Source organism: Lactuca serriola, chromosome 8 (genome assembly GCF_051521515.1).
Source record: "Lactuca serriola cultivar US96UC23 chromosome 8, Lser_US96UC23_V15, whole genome shotgun sequence".
NCBI classification, from domain to species: domain Eukaryota; kingdom Viridiplantae; phylum Streptophyta; class Magnoliopsida; order Asterales; family Asteraceae; genus Lactuca; species Lactuca serriola.
In genome coordinates, this window is record NC_136415.1 from 20,042,602 (window position 1) to 20,053,436 (window position 10,835).

Here is a 10,835-nt window from a genome sequence, read left to right on the forward strand (position 1 = left end):
TTTTTTTTTTAATTTTTAATTTTGACTATGAAATTGATAGGTTTGACTACAAAACAACCTTATTATATATAATTTTTTTCAATAAATTATCATTTTTGTTGTTATTTTTTTGGAAAATTTGTTTAAAACATCTCTAACGAAATTGTCCATAATATCATCCATGATAGCTCTAAGGAAATCGCAAAGAGAGAGTTTCTCCAAGAAAAAGAATGAAAAATGATGGGAAAAAAAACATTTTTATACTAGATCCCACGAAATCACGGATGGACTTCACAAAATCACAGATGAACTTTTCCATCTGCGAACGTACAAGTGCCCAAAACACATCTGTGCTTTAGGCACTTGTACGTTTGCAGATGGAAGAGCAAAATCCCAGATGGGTTTAATCCATCTGCGATTTTTAGGGCTATTTTTGTAATTTGAATTTTTTTTTTTTTTTGCTATTTTCCACAAAATAATTAATGTATTTGGTTAAATTTGTAATTTTCTCTTTACAAATTGCATGTGTTTAGAGCGACAATAAATCATATTTTTCAATAAAGAAAATTCATGTTTTTCCTACAGTAAGTTCTAACTTTCAGGGTCTAAAACGGTTTTAAGAGAAAGTTTTTGGGTCTAAAACAGTTTTGAGAGAAAGTTCAGGGTCATATACATATATATTTCATCGACAACCGAAAATCATTTCTTTCCTCTTCTTCTTGGGTTCCTCAATTTCACATAGGAACTTACCTGTTACAGACACTGAACACTCGCAGACACAGACACACACATTTATACATAAATTAATAGATATAGGCGTCGTGTATCCTACGCACAGTGTGTATGACTTCAGTGTATTGCTGGCACAGTTAAAGCGCTGATTCAGATTCTCTTCGTTAACGCCGGCGTAAAAACGCAAGGAGCTTGTTGAATTGAATTGTAGGTGTATGTGTATCAGTGTATGCACATAAGGTCAGGGTAAGTGAAGAAGGATTGGATCAGGTAATGTGGTAGCAAAGATGAAGGGATTCGATCTGTTAAAATCTTCAAGTCTGGTAAAATCTGCCGGATTCATTTTTGTAGTTCTAGCTTTCTTCTATTTCGGTAAACAATGGTCCGAAGATCATTATCAACGAGCTATCTTCTTCAATTCTTACTCAAACGCAAGTGCCAAAACCCCTTGGATCTCAATTTCCCCAAATCGCAATAAAACCTTCGATATTATTTCTCTAATCAACAACACCGAGGAATCAGAAATTATAGCTGATCATGCCTTAGCTCCAATTCCCCAATCAACTTTGCTTTCTCAGTCACCACCACCGCCTCCGCCTCCGCCTCCGCCTCCTCCACCCCCACCGCCACCGCCAGCAGTGCAGAGGTTAGGGTTAGTGGATGAGAATGGGGTAATGAGTAATGATTTTGAGGTGGGGGAGTTTGATCCGGATGGGATAGAAAATTGGAATAATGAGACGGACGTTGCAGAAGGTGATAATGACGGAGTTAAGGTCACCATTAAGGTCCGGAAGTTTGGGATGTGTCCGGCGAGTATGAGGGAGTATATACCTTGTTTGGACAATGTTCAAGCCATCAATAGATTAAAATCAACAGAGAAAGGGGAAAAGTTCGAGCGCCATTGCCCTGAGAAAGACAAGGGATTAAACTGCTTGGTACCAGCTCCCAGGGGTTACAAACCTCCAATTCCATGGCCAAGAAGTCGTGATGAGGTAATCATCTTCTTAATCTCTCCGATTCACATTCATTATGAAATTGAATACAGCTTCACACAGGGCACAACCGATACAGAATCAAGCATCAACTTGCTCTGTCTCTGTATTCATTTTGATTTGAATGAAATCATCTTAACACTGACAGGTGTGGTATAGCAATGTTCCACATGCACAGCTAGCTGAATATAAAGGTGGTCAGAATTGGATTGTTGTAAACAAGGACAAATTTAGGTTTCCTGGAGGTGGCACACAGTTCATACATGGTGCAGATCAGTACCTGGATCAGATTTCAAAGGTATGAATATGATCTTAAAAGGAAAATTTCATACCATTTTGCTTCTTCTAGCTTCCAGATTTACTAGAAAACCTCTGAGATAATGTTTGATGTGTGATGGTAGATGATTCCAGGCATTGGTTTTGGAAGCCAAACCCGTGTTGTATTAGATGTTGGATGTGGTGTGGCAAGTTTTGGTGCCTATTTAACCTCAAGAAATGTAGTAACTTTATCAGTAGCTCCAAAAGATGTACATGAAAACCAGATTCAGTTTGCACTTGAACGTGGTGTCCCTGCCATGGTGGCAGCTTTTGCAACAAGGCGGTTGCTTTATCCAAGCCAGGCTTTTGATTTAATCCATTGCTCAAGATGTAGAGTTAATTGGACTCGTGATGGTAACTAACTACTAACCAACCATTCATCATCAATCAACAATAAAAAAAAATTCTCACTTTTTTACATGTTTTTTATAAATGTAGATGGGATTTTGCTGCTTGAGGTCAACAGGTTGCTTCGGGCAGGTGGATATTTTGTTTGGGCAGCACAACCAGTTTACAAACATGAACCTCTTCTTGAAGAACAATGGGAAGGTAGTAATATTATGATATTATTATCAATGCCTCTTAAAAAATTTATGTTTTTTTGATATTTTTTATATGAATCTCTCAGTGATGATCAACCTTACAAGTCGTATTTGTTGGAATCTTGTGAAGAAAGAAGGTTATATTGCAATATGGCAGAAGCCACTTGATAATACTTGCTATTTAAATCGTGATTTGGGTACTCAACCCCCATTGTGTGAAAAAGAAGATAATCCAGATGATGTTTGGTAAAAAAAATATTGTTTTCACTTTTCTTGATAGATTTTGATTAAAATAAAAATCTAATTATTTTAATTTGTTGTTTTATAGGTATGTGGATTTGAAGCCATGTATTGCCCAGCTGCCCGAGGATCAATCGGGAGCAAATATTACGAAATGGCCCTCGAGACTACATAATCCTCCGGAACGCCTCCACACCATAAAGCTTGATGCATTTGTGTCAAGAAAGGATTTATTTAAAGCAGAATCAAAATACTGGAAAGAAATCATAGATGGCTATTTGCGTGGTTTAAACTGGAAAAAATTTAAACTCAGAAATGTTATGGACATGAGAGCTGGCTTTGGAGGGTATGTTTGTCTTTTCATCAATTTATTCATTTACCTAATAAAAGATTAATCATTTTTTTATTTTTTATTATTTTGGCAGATTTGCAACAGCCTTGATAGATAATCAAATGGATTGTTGGGTTATGAATGTTGTCCCTGTTAGTGGTCCAAATACATTGCCAGTTATTTATGATCGTGGACTAGTGGGAGTCATGCATGACTGGTAATAAAACCATTATTGTTCATTTTTATTAGAGTAATTTACATTTTTAGTCCCTGACTATAGCTGATTTTTGCAATCTTGGTCCCCAAAAGTTTTATCTTGCAACGTTGGTCCTTGTTCGAACTAAAGTAGTAATTTTTAGTCTAATTTTTTCAGTTTTTGGTCCCTGGGTATACCTGATTTTTGCAACTTTGGTCCTCATTTGACAGATTGGTAACAATTCTGGTTCTTGTTCCAAGTAAAATGACTATATATTTGGCCTCAAAATTGCAAAAAATAGCTTTACTTGGGGACCAAAGTTAGTCATTTTATTTGGAACAGGGACTGAAAGTGTTACTAGAACCACAAATAAGGACCAAAGTTGCAAGGATCAGCTATACTGTAGGACAAAAAATGTAACTTATTCAATTTTCTTGGAAACCAAAATTAGGAGCGGAAACTTTTTGGGACCAAAGTTGAGAAAATTAACTATAATGAGGGACCAAAAATGTAATTTGGTCTATTTTTATTATACTGTTCCAATTTTGATAACCCATAAATTAAATACATAATTGTTTACAGGTGTGAAGCATTTGATACGTACCCTAGGACATATGATCTCCTGCATGCAGCGGGTCTTTTTTCAGTCGAACAAAAAAGGTAATACATTTTTTTTTAAATGATTTTTGTTTGTTGTTTTTTTTTAACATGATTTAATTGTGTTTTTAATTATTTATCAGATGCAATATGTCTAGCATTATGATCGAGATGAATAGAATATTGAGACCTGGGGGACACGTGTACATTCGTGATTCAATTTTGGTGATGGATGAGCTTCAAGAGATTGCAAAGGCTATTGGTTGGCATGTAAAGTTAAGAGATACAGCAGAGGGACCCCATGCAAGTTATAGAATCCTGATTTGTGATAAACGCCTCCGTTAATTAACATAAACTTAATTAATCTCTTACAAAAAGTAAAAACAAATCTGGATATATTTTTATTAGACTTATTTTCTTTCAGTTTTTAGTTTTTACAGTTGTACAGGTACACATAGGTTGCTAGTTCATTATGTGAAGACTAAAACTATGTTGGAGATATTTTATATTTTAAACTAACAAGATGAGAGTACTTAGTTTCTTGTGTCTGCTTGAAAAACAGATGACCAATTGTTGTTGTGAGATTTTAGGTTGTCTTAAAACTTAAACTGGTAAATCAACTAGTAATTCAAGCTATAACCAATTATACAATAAGATTGAATGCTAATCCATACTTTTTTTGCTAACCACAAGAACCAAATTTGCAGTTTAGTCTTTATAGTATTAGTACCTTTCAAATAAGTTTCTTTCTATTCTCACATGTATTGTTTGTTAGGCTCTTTTTATGACAATCGGGTGGATATAGATGTTGCTTAAGACTTAAGAGTTGTGCATTGATGCTAACTAGGAATGAAAGTGGGTCCAAATCCGGACTGGATGGATCCGGACCCGGAACTGTTAACGGGATTTTGTAGAACCGGAAACTGGAACCAGTTCGGTTCGGTTCCGGGTTACTGGATAAAATGGATCTAGAACTGGAAAACCCATAAACATCAAAATGGATAGGTTGGAACGGGATAAAGTGGGTTTAGAATCCGGAAACCTGAAAAAACCGAAATTTGGTAATTAGTGGGATAAAGTGGGTTGAACTTTAAAAATGTTCATATTGATATCTCGACTTCAGGAGACTGTAAGTTATTGAATATGAAACCAAATTGACAAATTATAATCTAAAATCATATACAAACTTTGAACGACACTTTGAAAAAAAAACCACATGTCAATCCGATTTTAAACGAATGACATATGCATGTGTTAACGTTTTCACAAAATTCAAAATACAAAAACAAATAGCTGAAAAGTTTGAAAATTTTCAACTTTAATATCCCGACTTCGAAGGACTATAAGTCATTAAATATTAAACCAAAAATAACAAAATTATAGTCTAAAATCATATACAAACTCTAAACTAAAAGTTGAAAAAAAAACACATATCAATCCTACTTAAAACGAATTAGATATGCATGTTTTAAAATTTTCACAAAAATCTAAAAAACTAAAAACTTCTAGCTTTAATATCTCGACTTTGAGGGACAATAAGTCAATGGATATAAAACTAAAAACGACAAATTTATAGTTTAAAATCATATACAAACTCTAAATTACATGCTAGAAAAAACCGTATGTCAATCCGACTTAAAACGAATGAAATATGCATGTTTTAAACGTTTCACAGAAACCGGTTCCGGCCCCTAAAAGTGGTTCCGGTTCCTAACACCGGTTCCAGTTCTTAGACCCGATTTGCCCGGACCCGATGGACCCAAACCCGGATTACCCGAAACCCGGATAAAGCCAATTTTGAAACCTGGAACCAGATCTATATATTCCGATTCTAACGGTTTCGGTTCCGGTCCGGTTTTAAATCTCATCCCTAATGCGAACCCATACTGAATCAATGTTGCCTTTTGAAAACATAAACAATGTCCCAAAATCATCATATAAGATCAAAAAATCTTTCAAAGTATTGACAAAGTTGGACCTCTCATCTCATCGGGACCAAAATTCATACAATTGTGCAAAACATCTCAAAATCAATCCACCAACTCAAACAAACCAAACCAAACCAAAACATCTCAAAATCTCTTTTCCCAAAAACACAACTATTTCTCTGATCTTGGCCTCCATATCTGATGAACTTGTTGTTGACTTTGAGAAGAAGACTGCCCTGTTGTTGGTCTCTGGTTCGTGTTCCTTTGAACTTGACTTTGACTTTGACTTTGACTTCCCATCAAAGGTCTGGGATTCATCATGTTCTGATACATAAAAGGTTGTTGCTGTAATCCTTGTCCGGGTGCACGTGCACCACGAGGATATACACCTCCTCCTCTGTGTGCCTGCAAACCACCATTGTTGTTGTTACCGGTGTTCCTATATGGCAACTGCAAATGGGCCCCACCACCACCACCACCCCTAACATTACTACTACCAACAGGGTTTCTCTGAAACTGTGGGCCCAGATTCATGCCATTGATACCACCAACAAAGCTTGGAACTTGAGATCTTGACATAATACTCAAAACTTCAGGCCTCACAAGAACAGCAAGTGGATGAGTCAAATTAGGAGAAGTCAGCTTCTCATAGCTGCTTTGAAACACTTGTGCAATTTTCATCAAGTTTCTGTGCCCAACAGCCCTTGCACAATTCATTGGTTGCTCAAACGGGTCCTCAATCTATATCACCATTTTCACAAAATCACTCTCACTTATTTTTTAATATAAAAGAGAAAGAGAGAAAGATAGGGGTAGAAAACGTACAAATAGTGCATAAGTTTTGGGCTGCCATATCATATTTGTATCAATATCTTCCCATTGTCCATTATACGGACTAATCCCTTGTGTTGATGCCCTCACATTAATGTCACAAAACTGAAAAAAAAAAAACATATTATTTAGAATCTTCAAAAGAATAATAAATAAAATAATAATAAAAGCCAAACTTACTTTCTCAAGAAACGAAAGAAAAAGATCTGCTAAAGAGCTTCTGTTAACCCTTCTTGACTTGTCTGATTTAATCCTGTTTATGCTCAAACTACATGCATCTTCAATGTTCTTTTCAGCAACAGCTCTCACACCTTATTGTTATTTAAAATTTAGTGTTAAACCACATCAAAACGAAGGAACATATGAGTTTACTTTTTCAAATACAGGGAAAATTATGGAGAATAGCAATGCACTTCACTCTCCTACATATCTAGGCAATTTACTTTATTTTTTTATAAATAAAAATAATGAAGTATGTTGCTATTTCCTTCATTTTGCCCTTCAAATATACATTAAAAGTTAAAATATACCGAAAAGATCAGCAGCCATATTCCCTTGGTAAATTTCACTTAAAGGAGGTAGAATAGCAGGTTCACAAGTCTGAAATGAGAAAAAAAAAATATGTTAAAGAAATGTAATGAATACTATAAAAGTAAATATAAAAAAGTTTAAAAAAAATGACCTGAAAATGAAATATGATGAGTAAGCTAAGGGAATAAGAATTTAAAGTCCCGGTTTTAGGATCATTAATACCATGTGCTTTTGCCCATTCTTTGACCTAAAAATAACAACAATACCAATTTAGCTTATCATAAGTTCTTGTTTACAATTGTATTAAAAAAAAATAAAAAACATACGATTAAAACCAAATCACGAAAACGCCCATCAATTTCGTTTATCCAAAACAACATTTTAGACTTCATTTGACCAGACAAATTGTTGATGGAAATATCACAAGAGATATTGTCCTTGTTGCTATCACATTTCAAGATTGGGACTCTTGCATGTGATATATATTTTATCCCATGAAATCCACCTGTAAAATAAAAATCCACATCATCAATACCATCAAAATACAAACATTTATCAAAAGAGTAAACTAGGTTGCTATTTCTTTCAATTTGGCTAAAACTTAAAAGCAAAAAAAAAAAACCTTTTCTTTTAAGGGCTTTTAGCACATCCAATAGTAAAGTTTGCTTGTACTTTTTTCCAGCAGAAGAAATGTAAGAACCATTTGGTAATTCAATGGAAACATCTAAATCACCCCATCTTGTGAAAAGATTAGACACAAAAGAACCAAAAGGCTCCACTGTAGCACCTCTAAGAATTTCCAAAGTTTCAACAACAGATCGAAGATCATTAATGATTTGAAATCGTTTTGACCAATCATCTTGTGTAGGGTTGACCACATAAAGAATGTCTGTGAGAGTAAGTGCCAATGAATAATTGGAGTTCATCTTCGAGCTCCAAATGAAACAGAATCTTGTAGATATGACTGAAAACATAGATATAAAAAAGATTTTAAGAATCCAAATCGGATAAAAGAGCAAACATAGAATTGAGAAAGATACATTGTGATTCGATAATAATGAACATGCTAGAAAAGCATCAAACATTAATCTCCAAATCCAATCAACAAACACAAATTAACAACAAATTCATAAGAGATAACATGCATTTGGTAGATTTGAAAAAGAATCAAACACGGGTAACAAAGTTAACAAGATTACCTGAGAACCTCAAAAGATCGGCTTCCTAGGTGAATTTGAGCTTGAAAAGAGTAGGCAAATGAATGAGAGGGGTAATTTAGGTAGAGAATAGCTAACCCTAAATTTGTCTACTGAATTAGGTATACGCATCCGGCCCAATAGAAGAGGCCCATCCCAAATAGGAAACCCAAAAAAGATTTAATTCACGCGATCCGAATAGCAGATGGTTTAAATTTGACAAATGCTGGATTTTGAATCACAATGCACATCAGTTTAATGAACCAAGTTGTAGAACATGCATTACAAGGAATAAGCACAATAATGTACTTTGTGTAATCCATTAAGTTTGAGTTTGAGGGTTGTTTCACAAATTCTTTAACCATTTACACTATGCAATCTTGTTCTTAATCTCATTGCTTATATGAAATGCAACAAAATCATTTAACCATTTTGATTTCTTTTCAAGTACACAGACATCTGGGATTCAATTTCTGAGCCCTAAAAGCAAGCTATGAGTCTGATGAGCACTCAAATCAATAAACCACTTCAATATGAGAGCTAATATAGCAAAACAGTGTGTTATATGTTAAGTATTCACAGTTAATATACTAAATAGTAAATACCCATCCATTTCAGAAGAAAAGATAACAAAAAGTCATTTCCAACCTCAAAATAGATCAATAACAGAACCAATATCAATTTCACATTCAATAAACTAACAGATGTGGCAATCAATTTGAAGTGTGTCTGTTAAAAACAGATGGAATGTTCGATCAACTAGGCAATTGCCAATTCGAAAATTATTATCATGTATAAATAAAACCATCAATGACAAATGAATTTCATACCATTATATATGATGAACGGAGAATTCAAGGTTTAACGCCGAACAGGATACAAGAGATTTGAATCTTGAAAGGGTAAACATCATCTGGGATTGCTTTGAAACATGCTAACAATAGAATAACGAAGTAGAAGGTAAATCATATGGGGTTTTACTTTTACAGAGGGTCTTTAGATCAATAAAATTGAAGGGGAAAAGTGTGAGAATATGCATTTGGAAGAAAGGAGGGTTTTGTTGCGGCGGTGAAGAAAAGTTTGTGGCGAGTGTTGGGGGCATTAATGGAACGCGGGAAAGGATGGGGAAAGCGGTCAAATGGCCTGCCTGCCTGCCTCTCTCACATCTGGTTATGGCTTGCTGATGTAACAAAGATTCCAAATCTTGAATTAGGGTTTTTCCATTGAAATTATGAATGATGACTAGCTTTTTGCAAGTAATGAATATGCTCTGTTAAAGTTTTGAATTTAATATTTTCAAAAAGGTTATTACCCTAAAAGCAATAAGATTTAGGTGTCCGTATGAACAAACAAAAAAAAAAAAAAAAAAAAAAAAAAAACTTTTTTTTTTTCGTTATACTTTAAAAACTTGTCCGGCTTATGACGAATACGTTCATAAATCGGCTACAAGTCTTTATACTCATCGGCTTCTTTTCACACTGCCTCTTTCAGCAGTAGTGTAATCAGAATTTTGTTTTAGGGTATGCCAAGTAATATACAAAATATAAGCGAGTGACAAAATTCTTCAAACGATCAAAATGTAACTATATATGCATTACTAATTAAATTGTTAATTTTAAGTTGCAAACAATGTTGTCTTACACAATGGCGGATCTTTCATAGGGCTAGGGGGGTTGTGCCCCCCCTGATTTTTTTGGCATAAATAGTCCCTATGTTTTAAATTTATACATATTTAGGCAAAAAATATAAAATTTTGACTATGACCCCCTTGTTCACCAATGTTTATACAAATTATATTTTTGGCCCCCCAAATGAAATATTGAAGCCCCGCCACTGGTCTTACATCATTAAAATAATCTAAAATTGAGTCTAATCGACAAAGACAATAATATATTATCTTCTACTAATTTCAAGTTTTGAATGGAATAAGCCATATCACAGCCTTAATTTCGTTTATTTAACAGAAATATATATATATATATATATATATATATATATATATATATATATATATATATATATATATAGGCTTAGGTTATTTTGTTTTTACTAACTATTGTGTGCCAGAGTGCACAGATCTGGACCACCGGATAAATAGAATCAACATTCATGATCTGATAGTCTATGATATTACAATAGGGTAGTATGTATCATATAATCATACAAATTTCAGCAAAAGGGTATTTTGGTCAATTAACCTATTTTAAAAAAGGAAATTTTCGGATTTTAAGGGATCATTAATTTCTTTATTTTTAAAAAATCTGAATTTTTTAAATTAGTTCTAATTAAAATTTAATATTATTTTTAATAATAACCGACTTTATTCTGTCAGAATGTCAAAAAGTCAACAATAAACTAGTAAATAAATTTGCGATTTTATTCTGGCATAATATTGTTTCATTCAAGATACTTTTTATATTAA

At 33.9% G+C, this 10,835-nt stretch overlaps 2 protein-coding genes across 2 annotated transcripts; one reads left to right on the plus strand and one right to left on the minus strand.

The window, feature by feature from the left end:
* Window positions 1-688: 688 nt before the first annotated feature.
* On the plus strand, window positions 689-4,469 carry LOC145068339 (putative methyltransferase PMT11). Its single transcript, XM_079015292.1, has 9 exons — window positions 689-1,703; window positions 1,852-2,001; window positions 2,105-2,375; window positions 2,460-2,570; window positions 2,650-2,809; window positions 2,892-3,149; window positions 3,229-3,351; window positions 3,913-3,990; window positions 4,071-4,469. The coding sequence occupies exons 1-9, from the start codon at window positions 999-1,001 to the stop codon at window positions 4,270-4,272; spliced, it is 2,058 nt and encodes a 685-aa protein (XP_078871418.1). The 5' UTR covers window positions 689-998; the 3' UTR covers window positions 4,273-4,469.
* A 1,360-nt stretch (window positions 4,470-5,829) lies between these two features.
* On the minus strand, window positions 5,830-9,688 carry HESO1 (Nucleotidyltransferase family protein). The gene is made up of 8 exons (XM_079015933.1): window positions 9,244-9,688; window positions 7,840-8,181; window positions 7,544-7,722; window positions 7,369-7,464; window positions 7,217-7,286; window positions 6,867-6,997; window positions 6,681-6,791; window positions 5,830-6,596 (listed from the first exon to the last, which is right to left on the minus strand). Exons 2-8 carry the CDS (start codon window positions 8,141-8,143, stop codon window positions 6,027-6,029), a joined length of 1,461 nt encoding a protein of 486 aa, XP_078872059.1. The 5' UTR covers window positions 8,144-8,181; window positions 9,244-9,688; the 3' UTR covers window positions 5,830-6,026.
* Between the last annotated feature and the right edge of the window lie 1,147 nt (window positions 9,689-10,835).

What these genes read in the sequence shown, in the direction of transcription:
- LOC145068339 (XM_079015292.1), top strand. Translation starts at nt 999, where the DNA reads ATGAAGGGATTCGATCTGTTAAAATCTTCAAGTCTGGTAAAATCTGCC. An exon ending in TCTTGAAGAACAATGGGAAG is followed by an intron (nt 2,571 to 2,649) that starts GTAGTAATATTA and finishes TGAATCTCTCAG; the next exon opens with TGATGATCAACCTTACAAGT. An exon ending in TTTTCAGTCGAACAAAAAAG is followed by an intron (nt 3,991 to 4,070) that starts GTAATACATTTT and finishes ATTATTTATCAG; the next exon opens with ATGCAATATGTCTAGCATTA.
- HESO1 (XM_079015933.1), bottom strand. Translation starts at nt 8,143, where the DNA reads ATGAACTCCAATTATTCATTGGCACTTACTCTCACAGACATTCTTTAT. An exon ending in TTCGTGATTTGGTTTTAATC is followed by an intron (nt 7,465 to 7,543) that starts GTATGTTTTTTA and finishes TGTTATTTTTAG; the next exon opens with GTCAAAGAATGGGCAAAAGC. An exon ending in CCAAAACTTATGCACTATTT is followed by an intron (nt 6,597 to 6,680) that starts GTACGTTTTCTA and finishes ATGGTGATATAG; the next exon opens with ATTGAGGACCCGTTTGAGCA.